Genomic DNA, 26,458 nt, shown 5'->3' with positions numbered 1-26,458 from the left:
GACAACTACTTAGTGCTAAGCTTAGCATGGCCATCACCTTCTATGTTCCCAACTGCACACACATGCACACTAAAGATGAGATGACTAGTGGGTGGGGAGAATCCTCATGCAATGGAGTCTACTATAAGGAACTGAAGTTAGCCTAGAAAACAGGCAAAGAAATCCCTAACACAAAGTAAAGTAAAAATTCACCCCTGATCTACACATGTGAGAGCATCATTTAAGCCTGCATGACCTAGAGGAGAAAATGAAGTAGAGTAGGTTCAATTCCTTAGATCAGTTGTCCAATGTCCAAAATGATGCCTTTATTGTTCAGCCAGACTTGATGAAAACAAGAGAAAAAAATGTACATTTTTAAAAAGCATTAAAATGAAAAGGAATACATTTTTTTCAACTAAATTAAGTTTTTATTTTTTTCTTACTCAAAGTAACACAGTTAGTTCAATCGTTCAGAAAGACAACCACAATGACTTAGACCAGCAGAAAAACATCTAATCATTATGACCTGACCTAAACCCAAGAGCCACCTAAAAATTGCCTTGCTTTTGTTTAATGGATCGATCCCCAAACATGGAGATGGTGAGGCAATGGCTGCTGGTCATCAGCAGTTCTCACTGCTATGGACTCTTGTCATTAGCATAGACATAAAAGACCTCCAGAGTCTCTGTGAGCTTCACACACCCAGCCTCTTTTCTCCACTCAAAACACTTTACAGAACAGGCTTCCATGCCCTGTGGCCTCATTTAACACATGAACACTTGTTGAGGACCCACGTGAACCACCTCTTAGCAGTCTGTGTCAGTGGGTATGTGTGTGTGTCTGGGGTATTCCATCCTTCCTGCCCAATCTCTCTCTAGGACTCTTTAGAAAACTCCCTGACGCAGTCAAAGACCTTCTATTTTCTTGCTGAGACAACTTAAGTCTGGGCTGAAACTTCACTGCAGATGATTCTGGGCTTTCAGAGGAAGGTAACAATGTATTTGAGATTGGTGTCGTGTGTGTGTGTGTGTGTGTGTGTGTGTGTGTGTGTGTGTGTGTGTGCGCGTGTGTGTCCCACCCCGCCGTGGAATGGGATGCTAGCTAGCCGGACAATGTGATGCTGATATTTGCTGTTCCATCCTACACCTTGCCAAGTAGTAGTCTGACAAAGTTTTCTAGTTTCAGGGCTCGGATTTAGGAAGACAGCACTGATGTTCCAAGTCGGGTATGAGAACTCACTGGGCTCATCAAAGTGGCTGTGCGATTGTAAATCTCAAAAGCAGAGCTTGGGAAGCAGATTTGATAGTTGCTGGAATTTTATCTTCTAACAACTGCAGATTAAGTAATTCTAAAAATAGCTAAATTTTAAAGAAATCATTTTCTAAGCTATTGAACATTTTATAGGTATATGTATTTGCTAATAGATACTTCAAATATGACAAGAAGTGGAACAGAAATAGCTTTAGAAAATTAAAAACCCACAGCTGGGCATGGTGGCACACGCCTTTAATCTCAGCACTGGGAAGGCTGAGGTAGGAGGATCTCGGTGAGCTCAAGGCCAGCCTGGTCTACACAGTGAGTTTCAGGACAGCCAGGGCTGTCTAGAAAAACAAGAGAGAGAGAGAGAGAGAGAGAGAGAGAGAGAGAGAGAGAGAGAGAGAGAGGAAAATCCCAACAGAAATCTTTAGCCTATTTTAGATTATAAACTAACCACATGTTTCTGAAATAAAAACTAAGGTAATTTAAATGGAGGGTCTAGGCTACATATTGCCCCCTTAAAACTAAAATCTTGGCTTACAGTATATAATGTTATTCCCTTTTACTTAAACAAAAACAAACTGTAACAAGAATGATGAATTATCCTGGTTAGTTTGTCTTGGGTCCAAGCAGAGCGTTTATTACATCTCCCTGAAAAGAAAAGGAAAAAAAAAAACCCACAATTACAATACAATAAAATTCAATCTGAACGGTAAAGCTGTCTTTAAAACGCCATTTGAAACTTGTATGTTAGGTACACACATTTAATGGGCATCCAGTGAGGCTGTAAAAGTGGGGACAAACAGGCGAAGGTTTAAATAATGACACTTGCTTCCTGGCATCTAGTGGCTTTCCTAGGAAAGCCTCTTTTAATGAGACTTGACAAACCATTTCACAAGGGTTTGATGGACGGGCAGTTTCAGCGCCTCCTGTTTCCCGTCATGCCTAAACCTGAGCTTGCTCACCTGCCTTTCTAGTACTTTCCTGACCTGTCAGTGGTTGACTTAGAGACTGGCTTCTTGATTTTCATGTGGGTTTACACTTAAAAATCAGAAGATGATTGCATACAAGAGGATGGAACCCAAAGAGGAGGGGGAAGAACGCAAGAATTTATAGTGAAACATGAGAAAACCAAAGAGCTGAGTTCTCGTTACCACAAGGCAAAGAGGATCCTGAGGAAATCAGCATCTGAAGGTTATAGGAGAGGTTATACGGTACCTAACCTCTGCAGACCAGGGATCCCCTGTGTCTCAGAAGTCAGTCCCCACCCTCTGGCCTGTACTGCACTCACTGGTGCTTCCTTAGCCTAGAACGTCCAGTGTAACAATGTAATGCCTGGCCATTTCTAACCTTAATGTGCTTCTCAAAGCTGTCCCTTTCTGCTTCTGTCTCTCACTTGGGCTAATGAAAGGGATCGGTCCTGCTGTTTGCTCAGTGATATATATCCTTAGTTCCTGTGACAGACCCTGTCATACAGTGCACACTCAGTATCTGATCAATCAAGAATGCCTTCAGTATCTTTCAACAGTACTCTATTACATGTCTATATTTTTAAACCCCATTTTAAACATCCCAGCTTCTAAATATTCCCCTTTAGTTAAGAATATATATATATATATATATATATATATATATATATATATATATATATATCCTTATATATAAGAAGATATATATATATATATCCCAAACAGAGAAGAATATGGCAAATATCTGTACACTGAGCCATAGTCGTCAATGAAGTATACAAGAGCAATTGCTACAGACAGTCATGGAAAGGGTTGCTTCCTAAAAGGCCCATCGAGTTGACTTCCATTAAATTCCTAAACTATAACTCTTTAAACGAAACTTAGATGCCTACTGATTGACCTTCATCATATCAAGAAAGGGCTGGGGCTTCCACCATCATGAAAGATAAGAGGTGGGACATCCTGTCAATAGTTAGCTATGCTACAAAGTTATAATTGCAAGCCCTGGACCTGGTCCCATGTTCACGGCACACAGCAACCTGGTGTCACTGTTAGCCATTAAGCAAGACAGGCACTGCTTTGGCAATAATTTCTGTGTTCTCCTTGTTTGCTGTGGCTCATGAATCTTTCTCTATTCTTTTACATCCTGGCTAGACTTACTTTAGTTTTTCAATTCTCAAGATGTGAGTCATGGCACTTGCTTACAGTACCCTAACCAGAGTCCCTTTGATGGACCAGGCCTGGAACCAACCTTCTGCCATGTATTATCTCACGACTTCCTATATTGCCCCTGGACTCCTCCAAGAAGCACTGAAATGTCAGAAATCATTCCACTCAAGGCTCTCAGAACCCAAGAATCAAAATCCTTCTACTGGAGGGCCACAGACAGTGACTGGCAATGAGAGAAAGAACATGGATCCAAAAGCTTGTACCAATCCACTGTATGCTTCTCTAGCACACCAGGCACAAGGGCTGCAGGGCAGCTTTCGTTATTTACAATACGTATCTTTCCAAATCAACAAGTATGGACTGGAGCGATGGCTCAGAGGAGAAGAGCCCTTGCTGACAATCATATACTGAAAAACAGAATCTATAATCAAGTGAAAGTGGACGGTCTACTGGGGTTTCCCTGTTATACAGCACTTGAACCTCTATTATTTAAGGGTAGACTAAGTCATATTTCTACATATAAAGGTTGCTTCAGGAACACCTATGAAAGAAAAATAACTTCACATTATTATCCTTGTTGGCTACTTAACACGAATGAGAAGTTATCTCCTAGATAACAGGACTTCTAGGGTATGTTATTTTTCTGTTTTATTGAAATGTTCTCCAAAGAGGCATATATATATATATATATGCATATGATATATATATGTATGTATGTGTATACATATATACATACATGTAATATATATATATTCTTATGATCCTTGCTAACATTTGATATTAGTTAGATTATAATCATCCAATCAGTGTTAGCTACTATTTTATATAATTTCAGTTGTGCATTTTATAAATGCTAGTGAGGGGGAAGGTATTTTGGTATTGTAGATTACTCTTGGGTGAATTAGTATTTTATATATTTATTCATTTAAAAAATATTGGGCTTATTTTTCCTGACTGTTGAAGTTCTTTACATATACTAGAAAAGAAAACAAATAACTAAACTGAAAAACTAAAACTCATTCATGATCTTTCCCTTTAAGAAATAATATTTACAATATATTCTGATTTCTTATAGTTTTTCAAAGCACATTTATTCAACAGACATTTACTGTATACCTCTGTTGCTGAACTAATTAATAGAAATATAGCCTAGCACAAAATAGGCAAAAATCATTGTTTCCATGGAGTTTACATTCTAGTTTGGGGGCATGTACAAATACCTTTTAAAATACATAAATAAGAGCATAGAATATTAAAAAGGTGAATGCTATCAAGAAAAATAAGTGATGGGGAGAGATGAATAGGGAGCATGGAGAGAATGGAGATTACAGTTTTAAATGAGATGATCAAAGAAGTCTTGACTGAAAAAGTGACATTTCAGCAAAGATCTGAAGTAGGTGAAGGAACAAGTCCCGAGGGGTTTAGGCAGAAAGATGATAAGTAAAAAGTTGCAAGAATGGAATTACTGGTTCATGGCAATCCACATAACCCTGAACAGTTCTAAGTGCTAGTTTCACATTGTCAAATTGTTTCCAGAGACAATCCACCAGTTTCTAGCCTGACCTCAATATTAAAGGACTTAGTTTAGCAGATGTCTAGTAACTTAGTCAGCCTGGACATATTCTAAAAAAACTTGTCAATTCAATTGTGAAAACATATCACTTTTTAGTTTAGAAACTTTTTAAAGTAAATTAAATCATCTACATGTTCTTGACCCATGCCCACTCTTTATTAGACTCAGTGTTTTTTAAATTATTATTTATATGGTTTTACTATTTTAACATTTTTCATATTAGGATATATACCAGATTATTATTTGCAATAACAATAAAAATAAAGAAAAACTGAAAATCTATCATAAAAATAAGTGCATTGATGATACTGAGCTTTTTGTCAAGATTGGCAACATAATGCTCCCATTTGAATAGCTACATAGGGTAAAGGACCAGATTCTCACTTCAAGAACAGTGGACAGATCTCTGTGAGTTCGAGGCCAGCCTGGGCTACCAAGTGAGTCCCAGGAAAGGCGCAAAGCTACACAGAGAAACCCTGTCTCGAAAAACCAAAAAAAAAAAAAAAAAAAAAAAAAAAAAAAAAAAAAAAAAAAAAAAAGAACAGTGGACAATATCTGAGGACATTTATTTCTGCTACATCTACTGTCTAAGCCCTGGTTACGTAGTAGACATGATATTGAGTTCCTCCAGACAATGTTTAAGATCCTTATGTGGTGTCCTCATATTCTCACTATTTATCTTCTATAACTAAGGAACTGAGGCTGACTGAAGACAAGCTTGGTAGACACCATGTGTAATATGAAGCAGCGACTCTTGGAACTCCCGCATTACCACACCTCTCATAGCTGCCACTCACCAAATGCACATCCATGACATACTTCTGAGTTACAATCCAACAGATACACGAAAGGAACTAAAAATTTTGCATCCGAGTCTTACCCGGCCACCATCTGTAGCAGTGGGCATATTTCTCAGTTCATAGACTGCAACCTGCCCATCGCTGTCTCCCACTAGAAGACAATCTGTCTCTTTGGCAAAGAGAATGGTTGTGAACTTGATTCCAGGGTTAGCAACATTCACAATCAGAGGGTCCAAACTGTAATGAAATAGTTTATCTGTAAATTCAGGTGTCACATTAAAATGGTCTTTTAAAAGATACAAACTGAAAAAAAGTTTGATTTTTAAAAAATTTAATGTAACAAACCAAAAATCTCCTAAAGTATTTCCAAATTCAGAATAACTTCTTCTCCTAATGAAAAAAAAGTTCATTTCTTCAACAAGTCAATTTCAACAGGTAAATTTAATTCCTAACTTAAATGTGAACACATAAACTTAAGTTTTTGTGCTGTTTAATTTTGTGTATCAACTCAGTTATACTATAGACCATATACAGTTCTTGGTCAAACATCCATTTGTCATCACTGAAAGTTTTTGTTCTCTGTGTGTGTGTGTGTGTGTGTGTGTGTGTGTGTGTGTGTGTGTCTGTCTGTCTGTCTGTCTGTCTCTGTCTCGGTATGTTTCTCTGTCTCTGTCTCTGTCTCTGTCTCTGTCTGTCTCTGTCTCTGTCTCTCTCTGTCTGTCTCTCTGTCTCTCTGTCTCTCTGTCTGTCTGTCTGTCTGTCTCTCTCTCTCTCTTTCTCTCCCTCCCTGTGTCTCCCAGCTCTCCACTGTGTCGAACATTACAATTAGAATTTAAACAAAGCTCCTTTCCTTCCACAGTGTAGGTGTGCTTCATCAAATTAGTTGAAGGCCTTCATGAGAAAGTGCTGTGAAGTGCAATTCAGTTATGCCTATGAAATACCTTGTGCATGGCAGGCAAAGCCCCACCACAGGCCGCCATAATTGTCTCTCCAGAGAAGAATATTTGGATCTACATGAACCGCTGGAGCGTAAGGCCGCTGTCAATTGGGACAGTTCTTAGTCTTGGTCATGAAAACAACCACCTGTGCTCTGAAAACAAGAGAGGCAGCTTCTTTCTTCTGTTTCCAGAGAAGCACTGCCCTGGAAACTGTAGTTTTACCAGGAAAATTAAAGCCAAGGGATGGATTATTTAAACAGCCACTCTATTATAGATGTCATTTATTCCAAAGTAAATCATCCTATAATGTCATAGTTGAGTTGTGGCTGGCACTGTTTGAGCCACAGTGCTCTCTGGCTGATGACAAAGCTGTAAGAGTGCTATTTGGATTTGAACTCTTTCTTCCGGAGCCATCACTCAAACACTACCATTCAGCACTTACGTGCTGATCTGAAGGTTCCAAATCTCTACTCTGCTCTCATTTGCAGCAGCAAAAATATAGGAGGATTTGGGAGACCAGGCGACATCATAAACAACAAAAGTAGTTGGGTAAAAACTCAGAAACGGCTTGACATTCTCCTGATGCCAGATCATGACACCCCAATCTGCAGAGCAGCTCAAGAAGACATCGGGACAAAATGGGTTCCATACAACTTTATACACTGGACCCTGGAAATGCAAAAATGCCATGCATAGGTAAAGAATATCTAACATTTTATTTTTTAAACTTGGCTAATAAGTTAAAAGTTACTAAAATTTCTAGAAGCTACACACACACCACTGAGCATTACATAGGGACTGCTTTGACTAAAAGCAAGACTGTAACTTGAATCTTCCTTTAATTATTCTATATAAAAATACTCTTGAGAAAATGGCCAGTAATTATTAACACATATTACAGCCTCCTGAAAGGATAACAGATAATGTTACAAAAAAAAAAAAACTTGGAAGAGATGATCATAAAGAAAAAAAGAATCAATATAAGCAAGAGACAATGTTTCCTTGGGATCAGCACACACACTTATTCAAGGGGCTACTACCTCAGTTGTAAATTATTGCATCTGTTAAACACATTATATATGCCTTTCAAAAGTATCATGAGATACAGTTTCCAAATCTACTAGAATTCAGCTGACCTTGTGTCCTCTATAGGTCTCCAGGTATTGCTCATTGTATGAACAGGAACATTTGTGAATAAGGCCTTCTTCTGTGCCAGCCAGATAGATATTCGTGTCCTACAACACAAGGCATGCCAGGCATTAAATACAAGAGCAGCCAATTTAACATATAGTAAACCCATTCAATAAGCAAAAGAAATACTATCTCAGACGTAATTTTTGTCTTTATTTTATGGCTTCACAGTGATGTTACCTCCTTGAAAGACTTTAAAGCCAAGTTTGGGAAAGCATGCCTGTATTCCAGGAAGCTTTTCTGTACCGTCAGCATAAGAACTCCCTTTGACCACGGAGTTTGATGACAACAGAAATCTTACATGTTGACGTTCTATTAGCTGTAAAATTTGTGTGGTTTTAAGCTTCATGGATGTGAATATTAGTAAGACTGGGATCTTTATGCTTATTGGTCATCTATTGTTTCTCTTATTTCATTTAAAGATCTTTTTCATATCCACTCATACAAACTCTTTAGACATTCTAGAACTCGTTGTATATGTTACAAATATCTCGTCCTGGTATGCGGCTTTTCTTTACACCTCATATTGACTATTTACAAACACATGTTCTCACCTGATAACATTTTGTGCTTGTACAAAATCCCCCATCTTTGGGGTCTCAGAGATATTTTCGCACAACACTCTCTTCACATTGCTCTCCTTTCCTCTCTTTATTAACCTTCCTTCTTTCCCCATTTCCTGTTCTATTACTTTCTGTGTTAATTTAGCATTTTAAATTTTACTCTAATTTTAAAAATCATAAAATAACAATATTTTCATTACTTTCTATCCTACAGCATTTGATGATACAGTAATTCACTATAACTTTGGAAGAGGCAATCATAAAGAGATTTTAAGGGTATTTAAAGAAATGATAAGCATATTAATGTATTTGAGTTAGTGTGGTGTTATGTGACTCATTTAATCCACTCTGAGTGGTACTGTGGACTGACTCTGAAAGGAACCCGGTTTATCAAGAAGACTCCTGAAGAAAACCAGAGAAACATCCATTCCAACAGGAGAATAAATTGAGACACAGACATATAAGAAACAAGAAAAAGTAAGATGAGATTCAGCCAGAAAATAATCAGAGCCTCAATTATCAAATACAAAGATACTAAAGAAGTTAAAACGCTGGACCAAGAATTCAAATCTACCCGAAGCAACGATAATGACTTCAAAATGGGTACAAATAAGCAGATGAAGAACTTAAGAAAGTCAATTCAGGATCCGCTTAAAGAGGTCAGCAACGTGGATGAGAAAGTCAGCTGCAGGCTGTTGAGGATGAAACACAATGAGGAGAAAATTCCACACTCAGACATGGGCATGAAACAAAAAATAAACAGTATCACCACAACTCCCGTGAACTCCAGTAGTAACAAGGAAACCAAACCAAACCTGGGAGTTCATGGTACAGAAGGTGCTGTGATAAAAACAAAAACAAAAACAAAAACAGAGCAAACAAAAAACACAAAAGGCATAAAAAAACAAAACAAAAAACCTCTCTTCAAAGACAGTAAGTTTCCCAACATGGAAATGGGAATCCAAGTACAAGGGCTATTTAAAACGCTAAATAGACATGACCAGTAAGCAATCTTTTCACAGGACATTAAAAGCTGCAGAAGGAGCCGGGCGGCGGTGGCGCACGCCTTTAATCCCAGCACTCGGGAGGCAGAGCCAGGCGGATCTCTGTGAGTTCGAGGCCAGCCTGGGCTACCAAGTGAGTTCCAGGAAAGGCGCAAAGCTACACAGAGAAACCCTGTCTCGAAAAACCAAAAAAAAAAAAAAAAAAAAAAAAAAAAAAAAAAAAAAAAGCTGCAGAAGGAAAATGCCAAATGCATGTAAATGACAACAGATCATAGTAACATCACACTTCTCAGTAGAAACTGTCAAGGCCAGGAAAAACATGATGTGTTTCAAGGCCTGAAATAGGTAACAGTGGAACCACGAAACTATTACAAGAAGCGGTTGTGGACTAAATAAGAAGTGACCTCCAAAGGTTCACAGAGTAGAACATTTGGTTCCCTAGCTGGTGGTACTGGTTTGGGGGGTTGTGGAAGCTTTACGATGGTGAGCCTTGCTGGAAGGAGTAAGTCATGGGGATTGGGCTCTGAGGTGGAATCACATGCCCACGTCAGGCCGAAGATCTCTGTTTTCATGACCCACCGAGATGCGAGCAAGCTGTTGCATGCCCCATAGCCACGATAGGAGCAACTTCCGCCAGTCTGGATGATGTCATGTCTTCCCTACCATGGAACTATGAGCAGAACTAAGTCTGTCTTCACTTAAGCTGCTTATGTGAGGTACTGGGTCATGGTGATGAGGAAAATTAAATAATAAACCATCAAAGCTATCCACATTTAAAGTGGATGGAAAAATAAATGCTTTCTAAAGTGAGCATGAGCTAAAGCAACTCATGACCTAAGCCTGCAATGCTGAAGAGACATGGAAGAATCCTCGACAAAGAGAAGAAGAAAAACCATCTCAATCACAAGAGTACGGGGAGAAAAGTTCATCGTAGAAATAAACACACAAATGGAAAGAAGAAATCATGTACACCTCTGCTTTGCTTTGTTTCTTTTCTTTTCTTTCTTTTCTTTTCAAGACAGGGTTTCCCTGTGTAGCCCCGGCTATCCTGGAGCTCACTTTGTAGACCAATTTGGCCTCGAACCCAGAGATCCTCCCACCTCTGCCTCCTGAGTGCTAGGATTAAAGGTGTGTGCCACTACCGCCCGGCTTTGTACAGCTCTGTTAAACATCAAGCCCCATATGTGAATGGGGGAGGGGCAAACAATAGTTAAATTAACAAGAAAAGAAGTGAAGAAAATACAGGAATCAGTAATCCCTCTCAATAATAGCACTAAATGTAAATGGTCTTAAGATTCAGAAATGTGCCTCCCTAGCAAAAACACACAGAGAATAAGAAGGATGCGAACTGATATTTCAAGCAAGTAGAAGCCAAAGACAACCAGAAGCAGTTTGTGTTCACGTCTGGTAAAACAGATATTCTAGAGTTGATATACATAAGTACAATAGAGGAGCAGAGTGACCAAGCCGGCGAGGAGATTCACGCCTATTAGGCATGTAGTTGTAAAGAGAATCAGTTCTGCCACAGCTCTTCTCTATCACTCTGCCTCACATTGGCAGCCATATCTACATTGATTTGTGTGTGTGTGTGTGTGTGTGTGTGTGTGTGTGTGTGTGTGTGTGTGTGTACAATTCACAAACGGCACCTCAATTTTTGGAAACTGTAACAGATACTAGTCGATAATGGTGGGAATACACTTACCTTGGGGTGGAAAGCAAAGCACATTCCGGGAGCCTGTCGAGATATCAAGGCCTCGCCCTTCTTCTCCTTCTCCCCTCCCTTCTTGTTGCTTGCAGCAGTAGTTCGCTTCAGTCGCATCAAATCTTTACGGGAAGAAATGTATGTGTACGTTTGTATGCGTGTGTATATACATAAATGTCTATGAATATATGCACGGCTTGTTACTTACCTGCATGAAAAAGTACACTTAGCATCATGTCTGTCTCTTTTGCAAATAATGTGTGTGTATGTTTGTATGTGTGTGTATACACGTAAATGTCTATGAATATATGCATGGCTTGTTATTTACCTGCATGAAAAAGTACACTTAGCATCACGTTTGTCTCTTTTGCAGATTAATTGTATGCATATGATTAGATTAAACTGGGGACAAAATAAATCTGGATGCTCAGAAAGCAATGACCAACTCCAGATTTTTCACCTATGGACCAAGCCAAAATTGGTCAGCTTTTACACAGAAATGTTTCTCGCCCAGAATCTTTAGTTCAATGTCTGATAAAATGGGTTTTCCCCTGGTTTTTACCATGACAATCCAGTCCTTTGCGAATAATCCACTTGGCGATCCTTCCGTCGGCTGATATAGACACCAAGATTTCTCTTTTGTCGTCCCCCGTATTTCCTCTGTCTTGTTCTATCCACTGCACTTGCCAAACAGGTCCCAAATGTTTTAGAGGTGACTCACTAAAACAGACAAAAATGCCAAATGAAAATTATTTAAATAAATCTGGAAGACCTTAGAGTATAACTGATAAGAACAATTCCCCAAAGGATCATTTTTCTACTCATATAATGACACTTTTATTGTTCAAATTGATACTTAGATTTTTTTTGCATTTGTATTTATTCTATGTGCCTGGGGTGGGGCGGGGGGGTGTTGCATGTATCCCAGGGCACTTGTGTGGGGATGGGGGAGGGGTCCGACAACAGTTCTAGAGTCATTCTCTCTTTCATGATGGAAATGCAGGGATGAAATCCATCACAGGTCATCATGTCCTGTGGAAAGTGCCTTTAACTGCTCAGCCACCTCACTGGCTCCTTTTTTTTTTTTTTAACATTTATTTATTTAGTTAGTTATTTCCTTATTTGTTTGTGTACTCCTGAATAGCTAACCATTTTACTTTAATATTTAATATGGTATTTCTTTTTTTAAAAAAAGGAAATTTTTACTGACCTATAATTCTATTGCCTTTTTTAAAAAAGGAATACAAAAAGGAACTTGCATTACATATCCACTCTTTAGATATGTTGAATAAGTAACTTTATTTTTATAGTTTCTTTTCCATTGTTCAAACCAGTTAGTCTTTGCACTGTTATTCAAATAAACAATCCCTGCTGCATTTCATTCTTCTCCTCATACTTTTAGGATGACCCACTAGCATGCTTCTGAGATTTAGCTTTTTAATTTTTTTATTTTTTTTATTATTATTATTTTTTTTTTTTTTTTGGTTTTTTGAGACAGGGTTTCTCTGTGTAGCTTTGCGTCTTTCCTGGGACTCACTTGGTAGGCCAGGATCTGAGAGGTATTTTTAAGTATTAAAAGTATTAAAGCTTTTTAAAAAAACTTAAAAATACCTCTCAGATTACTGACATTTTCTGACGAACTGAGTGTTCTATTCCTATTACTGATTCTCTTGATTATTTTATATAAACTTTCCAACACAATAAATAGTTTTGTACTTATAGTTAAAAGATAGCTTTGAATGTTTGGTTAAAAAATATGGGCCCTTTTCCTAGAAACAAGCACCAGGGCCCATGCTGGTAAATCTATGCAAACAACCTCAGTATTAAGAATTTCTGCTTTAATGACTATACCCAGTCTCACCTAAGCTTATTCTAACACTGCTACAAATACACCACCACATCTTAGCCACTCTGAAATCTGGTCTGAAAAACAAACAAATAACAGTCATCTAACTTATTTAACTATCTTTTCTTTTTACCTGCCTGTATCCCCCTTATAACTCATTCACTCATACATTCTTTCTCAAACATGTACTGCTGTTACATGCTAAATATTTTATGACATAATGAGAATACAGGAAAAAGCCTCCCCTTTGCTCTCACTGAGATCACACAGGAGCTCAGAAAGATCTGCCCGTCTGTCTACTCACCAACCAACAGTCTGTGTAGTTCGAGAAGCATTAAGACTGAGGTGCATGGAGTACATAAGAAGAGAATGAAGTTTCTTAGAGAAGATGATATCAAAGCAATAGTTTAAGCTTCTCCATAAACCACTAAGTAAAGATAAGTTTGTTGGTAAGATAGGCAGAGAAGAGTATGAAGGAGGTAATGAGTATGAAATACTCCAGCTAGAGACAACATGAAGAAGCATTAAACATTTTGAAATCGATGGTATTATATTCTCAGTAAGAACAGAATCAAAAGTTTAAGTTTTCATTTAAAAGTAAAAACATTCAGTCTTATAAATGTTCCTGGAGAAAAAAAAAAAAAAAGCATGCATTGCATGTTTGCTCATCTAGTTGGTGGATTCTCACCTACTGTCCAGAACTGGAGTGTTATTGCTGCTCTGCACATTATAAATGGCAATGGTGCCATTGTGGTAGCCAACTGCTAGCAGATTAGGTGCGCCGATCGAAAAATCCACAGCGGTAACTCCATATGGACTGTGATAAATACGCTCTGGCCACTGTGGGGAGAAATATTCTACTACATTTTAAGAATTTTCACAGATCACAGTAAGGCAGCATATGATGGCAGGGTATGATGAGGTTGTCTTGTGCTCGTGGGAACGTGAGAAGTTAGTCTGCCTTCAGTTATTCCTGTTCATAGCTTCTAGTACATATGAAAACAAATCTTCAAATAGTCACTTCCTTGACTTAATAGAAAGCCTTAGTCCTCAATGGACTTCTGCACAAGTTGTCACATTTTGGTAATCCTCTAGCAGGGATGAGTGTGACCAGCACATACTTCCCTCTGGATAGAAACACATAGTGAGCTGCAAGCAGATCATGCGTCTTCTGCCATTTGCTTTAGAAACCTGGATTGTTTCATCATTTCTACAAAGCAAATAGAAAAAATCCTCCCAAACTCTCTAAGCTACTCCTTTTCACAACTCTATTGTGGCTGGACTAAATCCAGCCTAATCCCTATGTGGAAAGGGAGACGAGCTACTGATGGCGAACTCTGCCCGTTCCCCTACCTTTACAGTAGTTTACTCCTCTGTGTGCTAACCCAGCATCCTGATGGACTGTGGCTACTCACACTAACTTTAACCACCTCATATGCTCTTCTACCCTCCATGTTTTCAGCTTCACATTTACTCCTGAGTTAAATTAAATGTAAAGCCATACAGCAATAGATGAGCAGGGCTATTTAGTTAAAAGCCTATTGCCTTTTCTTATTCTTTCTCCTTATAAAATCCATACCACTATTAAGCTAGAAATCTGGGTAGCTAGATATCTAGATTGATTGATGGGATTACCCACTGGCTTGATTATGAGAATATATTTTTCTGAAAAATTATGATTGTTTCTCAGATTACTAATTCTTTTTCTACTAGCTGAATAGAGTGCTCTATTCCCATTACTGATTCCCTTGATTACTTGTGTTTTCAAAGGGTCTTCAGTTACAGACTGCTTTTTACTTAGCTGTGACAACACAGTGAATAAAAGATGCTTGAAATGTATTGTGTGAAGTCATAAATGATTTCCTGTCACCCCATGAAAGATAAGAATAAATTGTAATTATTATGAATTTAAACTAAAGAAAACAGTGAGGACCAGGGAGATGGCTCCATTGGTAAAGTCCTTGCCTTTTCAAGTCTGAAGACCTGAATTTGAGTCCTGGAAGCCATAGAAAAGCTGGGTTCCAGTGGCATGTGTTTTTAATTCCAGTGTTGGTAGGCAGAGACAAGGGGCTCTCAGGATAGCTGGCCAGCCTGTCTCATCTACTTGATGAGATCAGTGAGAAACCGTGACTCAAAAACAGAAGGTATATGGCACTGAGGTATTTCTAGGACTGTGTACTCTGACCTACACACACACACTCACACATACACACACACACACACACACACACACACACACACACACACACACACACACAAATGCATGCACAAGTGCATGCACACTTGCACACGTGATGAACACACATAAGAAAGTAGAAAGTCTTGACTGATGAAATAGTCTGGACTTTACTGAATTACCACACACAAGTACACAGTGTGAAAAACCCTGTCAACATTTAATGAGATAAAAATATTCTTATTCCTGCGTGGGTTACCATGGGGTTCTTTATTGACCAGCAGCAAGCCATTCCTCTTTTTTGCTCTTTGAATCCAAAGTTCCCATAGCCAACAGCCAAAAGGTCCTGAAAACCAGAAAAAGACACTTCAAAGGATGGCAGGAAATAGTAAGCAAATGCATAAAGGCACCTACTAAGGAACTATTAAAAAGTACTGGTAAAACCGAGGGCTGGGGCAGGGGCTGGAGCTGCAGCTCAGTGGTAGAGTGCTTGCTTAGTATGTACAAGGCTCTGAGTTCAAACTACACTAAGTATCTATTCCAAAGATACAGTCGCCGGGCGGTGGTGGCGCACGCCTTTAATCCCAGCACTCGGGAGGCAGAGCCAGGCGGATCTCTGTGAGTTCGAGGCCAGCCTGGACTACCAAGTGAGTTCCAGGAAAGGCGCAAAGCTACACAGAGAAACCCTGTCTCGAAAAACCAAAAAAAAAAAAAAAAAGATACAGTCACTCCTGAAATGATGTATGTAATTGCTAGTTGGGGAATATCTTTAGAAACATTGTATAAAACCCAAGAGAACATCAGCTTTGCTACTCAATAAACATCTCCCTTTAAAAACAAATAGACCAGCCAGGCAATAGTGGTACATGCCTTTAATCCCAGCACTCAGGAGGCAGAGCCAGGCAGATCTCTGTGAGTTCCAGGCCACCTGATCTACAGAGCGAGATTCAGAACAGGCACCAAAACTACACAGAGAAACCCTGTCTTGAAAAACCAAAACCAAACAAACAAACAAAATAAATAAAGAAATAAAAGAAATAAACCAGTCCCTAGCTCAGTGGTTCTCGACCTTCCTAATGCTATTCCTCTTTAATACAGTTCCTCAAGTTATAGAGACCCCTCCAACCATAAAATTATTTTCGTTGCTACTTCCTAACTGTAATTTTCCTAACATTAGGAATTGTAATGTGAATATGTGTTTTCCAATGGTCTTTGGGGTGGCGACCCACAGATTTAGAACCAAACTTATCTGCCTCAAATGACTTTGGGAACTCTCCTGCCAGATGTCTGCATTTGAATTCTGGCTGCTTCATTTCCTGTTTGGGTGAGGTTAGAGCAATTATTTATTGTCTTTGTGCTTCTAGTTTCCTATTAACATAGTGGAAGATCTAACTCATACAGGTATGTTAGCATGAGGCTACAGAGATGGATCAGCATTTTTGAGCATGTAGTGCTCTTCCAGAGGACTTGAGTTCAGTTCTCAGGCCCTACACTGTGCTCACATACACCTCCAACTCCAGCTCCAGGGGTCAGTTTGCTTTTGGCTTCCTAGGACACAAACATATACACATATAATTTAAAAGAATAAAAATAATTTTTTTTAAAAAACTTAAATGGTACATATGAAGTGCTGTCTATACATTTAATAATATTAATAATAGTATTCCTGAGGAATTCCACAAATGTTTTACATGCCTTTAATCCCAGGAAGTGATAGCAGGAAGCAGAAAGGTATATAAGGTATGAGGACCAGGAACTAGAGTCTGTTAAGCTTTTAGGCTTTTGAGCAGCAGTTCAGCTGAGATCCATTCGGATGAGAACATAGAGGCTTCCAGTTTGCGGAAACGAGATCAGCTGAGGAATTGGTGAGGTGAGGTTAGCTGTGGCTGGTTCTGTTTCTCTGATCTTTCAGCATTCACCCCAATATCTGGCTCTGGGTTTGATTTTATTAATAAGACCTTTCAAGATTCGTGTTACAGACACTTGCTCAGCTATGTTCATAACAGCACTATTCATAATAGCCAGAACCTGAAAACAACCTAGATGCCCCTCAACTGAAGAATGGATAAGGAAAATGTGGTACATTTACACAATGGAGTATTACCTCAGCTGTAAAAAAAAAAAATAATAACTTCATGAAATCTATAGGCAAACGGATGCAACTAGAACAAAATCATCCTGAGTGGCATAAACCAGACCCAGAAAGACAATCATGGTATATACTCACTCATAAGTGGATATTAGGACTAAAGTAAAGTATAACTAACCTACAATCCACAGCACCAGAGAGGATAGGTAATGAGGAGGGCCCAAAGAGGGATGCATGGATTTCCCTGGGAAGGGGAAATAGAAGAAATCTCCTGGGTAAACTTGGGTGGGGGTGGGGAGATAGGAACTTGAGGGAGTGGGTTGGGTGGGCTGGACATGGGAGGTGGGTTGGGGTGGGACAGAAGGGGAGAGTAATGAAAGAGACATCTTGTTGTAGGGGGGCATTTCAGGGTTAGAGAGAAACCTGGCGCCAGGGAAACTCTCAAGAATCCACAAGGATGACCCCAGCTAAGACTCCTAACAATAGTGGAGAGGGTTCCTGAACTGGCCTTCTCCTATATTCAGATTGGTGACTACCCTAACTGTCATCAGAGAGCCTTTATCCAATAACTGATGGAAGCAGATGCAGAGATCCACAGCCCAGCTCCAGGAGTCCTCCTGAAGAAAGGGAAGAGGGACTATATGAGTCAGGGGGGCCAAGGTCATGATGGGGAAACCCACAGAGACAGCTGATCTGAGCTCTGGGGAGCACATGGACTCTGGACCAACAGTTAGGGAGCCTACATGGGAATAACCTAGGCCCTTTGCATGTGTGTGACAATTGTGTAGTACTGGGGAGTATTATTTTAAGATGTGTTACTTTGTTTATTTTGCATTTGTTTAACTCTATGAAGCTGTGATTCTTTGCCTGTCTAAAACACCTGATGGTCTCATAAAGAATTGAATGGCCAATAGCAATGCAGGAGAAAGAATAGACAGGGCTGGCAGGCAGAGAGAATATATAGGAGAAATCTAGGAGGCAAAAAAAATAAAGAAAGAAAGAAGAGTAGCCAGAGAAGGCCAGTCATCCACCTACACAGCAAGCCAAGGAGTAAGAGTAAAATATACAGAAGTAAGAGAACAGAAAAACCCCAGAGGCAAAATATAGATGGGAAAATTTAAGTTAAGGAAAAATGGCAAGAAACAAGCCAAGCCAAGGCTGGATGTTTATAAGTAAGAATAAGCCTCCATGTGTGATTTATTTGTGAGCTGAGTGGAGGGCCCCACAAAAGAGCAGAAAACAAACAGCAACAGTGTAGTTTGGTCTGTTCGAAAGGTTCCTAGCAGTGAGATTAGGACCAGCCCTGGCACTTAGCTGGTTTTTGGGAACCTGTTAACCATGCTGGATTACCCCCCCATGCAGGGGGAGGAGCTCAGCCCTGCCTCAACTTGATGTGCCATGCTTTGTTCAAGCCCATGGAAGGTCTGCCCCTTTCTGAATGGAGATGAGGAGTGGATGGGGAGGGAAGTATGTTATAGAATATTATTTTAAGATGTGTTACTTTTATTTATTTTGCATTTAACTCTGTGAAGCTGTGTTATTGTGCCTGTCTAAAACACCTGATGGTCTAATAAAGATCTGAATGGCCAATAGCAAGGTAGGAGAAAAGATAGGCAGGGCTCAAGGCAAAGAGAATATATAATGGAGTGAGTAGCCATTCCAGCTTTGATCTGGAAGTTCCAACCCCCATTGAGACTTCGGCAACTGTCACGCCTACAAGGCGGGGCCAAGGGAGGCGCCTGGAGACCTGAGATCTGGATGGGTGACGCACTCACTCGGTTCTGGGACCTTGGACGGTGAAGGTGGGCCAAGCAGAGCTCCAGAGAACACCGCTGGACTGCGATACACCTTCCCCAGACCCTGCGACCTACCTATCCCTTAACTTGTAAGTTATGCCATTAAATAAATCTCCTTTTAACTACGTGGAGTAGCCTTAATAATTTCACCAATATATAGAAGGAAAAATCTGGAAGGAAAGAGATCAAGGAAGTAGTCTGAGAAGGAAGAGGACTCCAGGGGCCAGGCACATAGCCACACAGCCAGACACAGTGTAAGAAGGAAAGAAAAGGTATACAGGAATAGAGAAAGATAAAAGCCCCAAGGCCAAAGATAGATGGGATAATTTAAAGTTAAGAGAAGCTGGCTAGAAACAAGCAAAGTTAAGGTCAGGCATTTATATTTAAGAATAAGCCTCACAGCCGGGCGGTGGTGGCGCACGCCTTTAATCCCAGCACTCGGGAGGCAGAACCAGGCGGATCTCTGTGAGTTCGAGGCCAGCCTGGACTCCCAAGTGAGTTCCAGGAAAGGCGCAAAGCTACACAGAGAAACCCTGTCTCGAAAAACCAAAAAAAAAAAAAAAAAAAAAAAAAAAAAAAGAATAAGCCTCTGTGTGTGATTTATTTGGGAGCTAGTCGGTGGACCCCCAAAAGAGCAAAAATAAACAACAACATTTTGGTGTACCAACGTTGCACTTGCATTTCCGTAGTGCCTGAGAAAGTTTAAAAAAAAAAAGAGGATATGGCTCCTTTAACAATTTGTCTGCTGGCAAGCCCTTGAGCAGCTAGCATGTTAAGTAGGAATAAACAAAAAAACTAAGTAACAATGCCTGCCACAGTGCAAGCATCAGCATTCTGGAGCTCTAGGAAGGTTGAGTGCAGTTCCTGGTCAGACAAACCTCCCACTGGGTGGCTAGTTTCACGCTTGGCCTTCATGACCCAAGAAGCCAAGGAGCCGGTTGAGAGCTGCATGCAGAGGATCCAGGTGTGGGTTAGCAGTTTAAAAGTTTGCTCACAGGGTCAAAAAAGGCTGAAGATATGCAATAAAAGAGGTCTAGATGGAAACATCTCTAAAGAGGTTACAGTGTGTTTAACAATCTGTGGAGACTTAAGAAAAGAAAAAATTATAATCATAGGGGGAAAATGAGTAGTTTAAAAATAAAGTCTTTAAAGAGAGAAATAAAGTAATATAAAAGAAAAAGGAACAAGCCACATAGAGATGGGAAACACACAGGGAGTCTGTACCCTGTATGTTATTGTGTTGATTTTGAATCTTTTGAAAGGTAATAAGCAAACAACAGCTGCTAAGAAACATGAGATTGAAAGAGGAACTGATGAAATAAACCAGTCTTTATACCTAAGAATGCCTTAACTTTAAAAAAGTAAAAAAAAAAAAATGTATTTTTCAAATGGAAAACAAAAATGCTTTGGAGTTTTGTACCCACAGGAGATGAGAGGTTATGGATTCCTTCAGGGTTAATATGGATCAAGTTTTATCAGGTGAGACCTCCTGAAACATGACAGGTTATATCTATTAGCAAAGGCTACTGCTGGTCTTCCTAGGACTTAGCCATTATCTCAAATTTTCTCTCTGGAACCCTAATGATACTCTGTCCACAGAAAGCAGGAAGCTCTTTGGAGAACACAATGTCTACATTCCCAAAAGGGATGTGGGAGGTTTTTGGTTATTTGGTGGGTTATGGATGTTTGTTATCATTTAGGGGAATATAGAATATTGATACAAATTTAAAGTTATTTTTGTTATACTGTATGTTTCTACTCTTGTTTAAGATATTTTTATATATTGATAAAAATTTAAGGTTATTTTTGTTACAACATATTGTATATATGTTTTTACTCTTGTTTAAGGTATTGTACCTATGCAGTTTATTTAAAAATGTAAGGTAAAATTCTAGTTTTTGAAAGCTCTTATTATAAACTATATAGGATAATCAGGAAACATAGGTTAGTGGTTAGTCATTTATAACAATCAAATTTGTAGATATGTTAGGTATGCTTTCCAGATCATATAGACATATATTTTAGATAGATAGATGGTCTTCAAATCTTTCAAAGATCTACTGAATATGGCATTTAAAATGTTTTGTTAACATAAAGCTTTTCATGACCATGAGACACATCTGCTCCTATCAGCACAAATTTACTTCAGAGAAGATGATGGGCGTTGAAGAAACTCCTTATGGAGTTTGCTTTTATTGTGGCAAGGTTAGTGACTAGGCAAAGAAACTGCTCTTGCCTTTGACTGCTGACAATGTGCTGTGCAGAATGGACATGCCAGACCCACAGGAAAATGACCACTGAACTTTGCCAAAACCAGGTAGGATAGTCCTTTAAATTTCCTGCTTCACTGAAAAGTTTGTCAGGTATTTTAGGCCTGTGGGCTGAAGATGGATGCCCCAACATTGCAGAGGAACTTTGGATGATTGTCCAGGCAGTTGTCTCTGTTCTTAGGTAATATTAATTACTTCTGGGGTCTTTGATGGAGTTAAAGACTAAATAATTAGAGTTATAGTTTTCCTTAGTTATGATAGAGAGTAAATTAGGTAGAAAACTTTAGATTCACTAAGATAGGATAGATAATGGAGTATTTTAATTTGTCAGACATAAATGAACTAGAATTCACTACACTGTGAATATAATCTTTACTTGATAATTGCTCTTACTGTGTACAGTCTTATTATGTTAAAGTTAAAACCTTTAAAACAGGGGGAAATGCTGTAGAATATTATTTTAAGGTATGTTACTTTTATTTTGCATTTGTTTAACTCTGCGAAAGTGTGTTACTATGCCTGTCTAAAACATCTGATGGTCTAATAAAGAACTGAATGGCCAATAGTGAGGCAGGAGAAAGAATAGGTGGGGCTGGCAGACAGAGAATATATAGAAGGAGAAATCTGGGAGTTAAATGATCAAGGAAGTAGCCAGAGAACGAGGACTCTAGGGGCCAGCCACCCAGCTACACAGCAAGCCACGGAATAAGAGTAAGATTTACAGATGTAAGACAATGGGAAAAGCCCAGAGGCAAAAAGTAGATGGGATCACTTAAGTTAAGGAAAAGTGGCAAGAAACAAACCAAGCTAAGGACGGACGTTTATAAGTAAGAATTTGGGAGCTGGTTGGCAGACCCCCCCAAAAGAGTAAAATACCAACAACAACAGGGGCAGATGGGAGTCCAGGGAGGGAGCCAGAGGAGAGGAGGGAGTGGAAACTGTGGTCCATAGGTAAAATAAAAGGAAAAAATGTTAATTAAATAAAATAAAAATTTAAAAAATCCTTTGCCCATGTCTGAATAAAAACAAAGAAACAAACAAAAACCCTTCATTTTAGAATTTGCCAGTGAGGGCCAGTAAGACGGCTCAGTGAGTAGAAGCATTTGCTGCACATGCCTGATGACCTGAGTTCAGTGTCCAGAACCCCCAAAAGACAGATGTGATGGCTCACCTTAGTAATTCCAGGGGTGGAGACAGGAGAATCATCTGGAAATTCACTGGCCAGCTAGCCTATACACACACACACACACACACACACACACACATACACACACACACACACACACACACACACACACACACACACACACCATACACATACACACAAAATAATAAATGAAAATTTACAAAAGAATTGTCCTTTAAACGCTAGGATGCAATTGTTAGAGCATTTGGTGACTTACTGGATTTGCTTTATTCCAGGCAAGGCTGCTCACATTAAGGCCTTTAGTTAAGTCACAGGTAAAAGACCAGAGCCGTTCCAAATTGGCCGGTATTGTTGACTGCTCTGTGGTTATCTCTAGTTCTAGTTCCATTTCCATTTCTTCTGCGTCCTCCCTCTTAATCTCTTCCTCTGCTTCTTCGTGTACTTCTTCTTCCAAAACTTCTTCAGGCTCTTCAGGTTCACGTTCTAAAGTTAAATCAAACAGAGATGTCATTGCTCTCTACCCCAAAGAATTTGAATAGCATCTCTATCTGTCACTGACACTTACAATACCACTAGATCTACTGGAACACACAGTCAAACTGACAGGTACCTGAATGGTAACACAGGCCTACTGAAGACTTCTGACAGCAGACTTTCTGGTCACTCAGAGAATGGGCCAGAGTAGCACATCCAAATGCTGCTACTTGAAAATGTAAAACAAGTTTCATGCCTGTTTTTGTTGGGAAGGAGCCAACAACTTTACCTTAGAAAAGTATACAACTTGAGGCTGAGGAGATGGCTTAGTAGGTAAGAGTGCTTGTTCTGCAAGCATAAGCACCTAAGTTTAAATCTCCAGAACACAAGAGAAAAGCCGACTATGGCTACACATGCTCATAACCCCAGTATTGTAGGGCAGAGACATAAAGATCCCAAAAGCTCACTACCTGGCCAGCCTGGCCAAATACAAAGGAACTTCTGGTTCAGTCTCAAGGGAATAAGGCAGAAAACAGCAGAGGGAAATATCAGATGTTAGGTTGTTCTGGCCTCTTTATAATGTACATGGGCATAGGTAACCACACGCTCACATGCATGTACTGCCTACACATAATACACACACACACACACAGAGAGAGAGAGAGAGAGAGAGAGAGAGAGAGAGAGAGAGAGAGAGAGAGAGAGATATGAGAGAGAATGAGAATATCTTTAACTGAGGCAGGAGTCTTCATGGTGATGTTTTATTTGTACTAAAATGTGATTTGTATGTTAATAAATAAAGTTGCCCAGGGGTCAGAGCTATTAGCAAGCCATAGCAAAAGCTGGGCGGTGGTGGTGCATGCCTTTAATCCCAGCACTTGGTAGGCAGAACTAGGTAGATCTCTGTGTGTTCAAGGATATAGCCAGCATTGGAGACATGCCTTTAATCTCAATACCAACCATAGAAGACCTGGAGGTCTGTACAGACAGGCAGTGACTAGGAGGTCATTCGGTTGGGTTTACAACCAATGAGAAGGCAGAACAGAAACTCTATAAAAAAGACAGACACACAGGAAGTAGGTCTCATTCAGAGAGGTAGGACAACAGCGACAGTGAAGGGTAAGGTTTTTAGCTCTTAGCTATTGCTCTGACCTCTTGGCTTTCATCTCTGTATTGGCTCTGTGTTTCTTATTTAATAAGACGGTTACATCTACAAGTCTTCTAGGTTTTTTCCCACATTTAATTCTTATCTTCTGATATCAAAGTATCTTACAAATTATTTGTATTTTACTTACACAGTCCAATCAACATCCATGAAATAGACCAACACAATCTCTTGTTGGAGGGCCCTACATAGTAATTGTAGGGCTGTAGAACCACTGAAAATAAATGTGGATGGTTTGCTTATTTCTTAAGCCCAATGGTTATGGGAAGGGGCACAAAAATATTTGCTTTATTGATAACTACATGTGTTTAATTGCTCATGTTGTGAGGATGGCTGCATTAGTCAGGGTTCTCTAGAGGGCTTATTAGAGTGACTTATAGGCTGTGGTCCAGCTAGTCCAACAAAGGCTTCCTACCAACAGAAAGTCCTAAGAATTCAGTAGTTGTTCAGTCCACAAGGCTATATGTCTCAACTGGTTTTCAGTATTTGCCAGAATCCCAAAGAAGTAGGCTCTAATGCCAGTGAATGAATAGACTTGCCAGTGAGAGTGAGGGCAAGCAGGCAAAAAGAGAGAAAGCTTCCTTCTTCCATGTCCCTTATATAGGCTGCCAGCAGAAGGTGCAGCCCAGATTAAACGTGGATCTTCCAACCTCAGAAGATCTGGATTAAAACTGGTCTTCCCACTTTAATTAAGATTTAATTAAGATTTATTTAATTAAGAAATTATCTAATTAAGAAAACAATCCCTCTGGGTACACACAGACAGTGTACCCAGCTGTCTGGATTTTAGTTAATTTCAGATGTGGTCAAGTTGACCAACAAGAATAGCATCATCATGGTTAAACTTCATCAACACCTTTCCTGGAGATTAGAATCACTTAGGAGTCAGCTGTTGGCCCATCTACATGGGCATTTCCAGGGATGGTTAACTCAGGCTCATCCTGAATGTGAGAGCCAACACCCCATGGGCTAGAGTCCAGAAAGAACGAAGCAAAATGAGAAGAGCACTATTTGCCTCTGCTTCCTACATATGGAGAGTACCAGCTGTGTGCTACTGCTGCCATGGACTCTGCCATGCCTTCCCTGGCATGATGGACAGTATCCTCTTAAACAGTGAGCCAAGGAAAAGTAAATCCTTTCTTCCTTAGGTTGCTTCGGTCAGGTATTTTGTTATGGCAACAAGAAAAATAACTGACCCCATTATGAAGCTATAACAAGAATGGTGTTGAAATTTAAATTACCACCTTTATAATAATTATAATATTTTTATAATAATTCACTGTTTTTTCTCTAAGAACCATCTTTTTTCTACATAAGCCAAATATATGAGCTGAATGAGAAATGTACTGGGAACCAATCTGCCTGCTTATGTAAAGTCCTTGGCAGTAGTGCTAACCTATATCCTTTCAGGAACTATTACCTTTGGTTTTCTGTCACTATCATCCAAATTTTACATGAGAATTTATTCCCATGTAGTACAGTCTATGGGTTTTGAGAAATGTGATTGACATGTATTACCCATTACAGCACTGTTCACAATAGTCTCATTGTCTGAAAACTTAGGTTCAGGATTTTTATCCCTCGATGTACCCTCACCTCTGGCAACCACTGCTCTTCCCATTCTCTACATAGTTTTGCCTTTCTCAGGATGTCTTATGGTTGGAATCACAGTTTGTGCCATTTTCAGGCTGAGTTTGTTCACAAGGTAACATGCATGTAATCTTCCCTCCATGTCTACCCAGAACCCGATGACTCAGCATGAAACAATGTCTGTACCTCAGTCTATCCATTTACTGAGTAATGAAAATTGTGCTTGCTTTCAAACTTGAGGAATTATGAAAAAGGTTCCCATAAACACTGTGTAGAGGGCCTTTTGATGAATGTGAGTTGAGGAATTTTAATTTAAGATGTGTTACATTCATTTATGCTGTGGAATATTTGTTTAATGATGCAAAGATTGCTGCATTCTTTTATGCTGCATTTGTTTAACTCTGTGAAGCCATGTTACTTTGGCTGTCTAAAACACCTGATTGGTCTAATAAAAAAACTGAACGGTAAATAGCAAGTCAGGAGAAAGGATAGGCAGAGCTGGCAGGCAGAGAAAATAAATAGGAGGAGAAATCTGGGAAGAGAGGTAAAGAAGCGAGAATAGAAGGGGCCAGCCACCCTGCCACACAGCCAGATACAGGAGTAAGAAGTAAAGAAAAGATATACAGAAATATAAAAAGGTAAAAGCTCAGAGGCAAAAAGTAGATGGGATAATTTAAGAAAAGCTGAATAGAAACAAGACAAGCTAAGGCCAACCATTCATAAGAAAGAATAAACCTCATGTAATTTATTTGTGAGCTGG

The 26,458-nt window shown here is 39.4% G+C and overlaps 1 protein-coding gene across 1 annotated transcript in view; it reads right to left on the bottom strand.

Annotated features, from left to right (window-relative positions):
* Positions 1-344: 344 nt before the first annotated feature.
* The window catches only part of Dnai4 (dynein axonemal intermediate chain 4), a 68,777-nt gene continuing 42,663 nt past the window's right edge, over positions 345-26,458 (bottom strand). Inside the window, exons 9-17 of the mRNA XM_052718540.1 lie at positions 22,726-22,952; positions 15,427-15,513; positions 13,680-13,831; positions 11,708-11,865; positions 11,146-11,267; positions 7,822-7,920; positions 7,128-7,354; positions 5,828-5,984; positions 345-1,887 (exon numbers count right to left, since the gene is read on the bottom strand). Of these exons, the coding sequence (XP_052574500.1) occupies positions 1,846-1,887; positions 5,828-5,984; positions 7,128-7,354; positions 7,822-7,920; positions 11,146-11,267; positions 11,708-11,865; positions 13,680-13,831; positions 15,427-15,513; positions 22,726-22,952 (1,271 nt within the window). The 3' untranslated portion in view covers positions 345-1,845. The remainder of the gene's footprint in view (positions 1,888-5,827; positions 5,985-7,127; positions 7,355-7,821; positions 7,921-11,145; positions 11,268-11,707; positions 11,866-13,679; positions 13,832-15,426; positions 15,514-22,725; positions 22,953-26,458) is intronic.

This window comes from Peromyscus californicus, unplaced genomic scaffold (genome assembly GCF_007827085.1).
Source record: "Peromyscus californicus insignis strain IS unplaced genomic scaffold, ASM782708v3 Scaffold_5__1_contigs__length_169319896, whole genome shotgun sequence".
NCBI lineage: Eukaryota > Metazoa > Chordata > Mammalia > Rodentia > Cricetidae > Peromyscus > Peromyscus californicus.
This window is presented reverse-complemented; position numbering and strand designations above follow the sequence as displayed.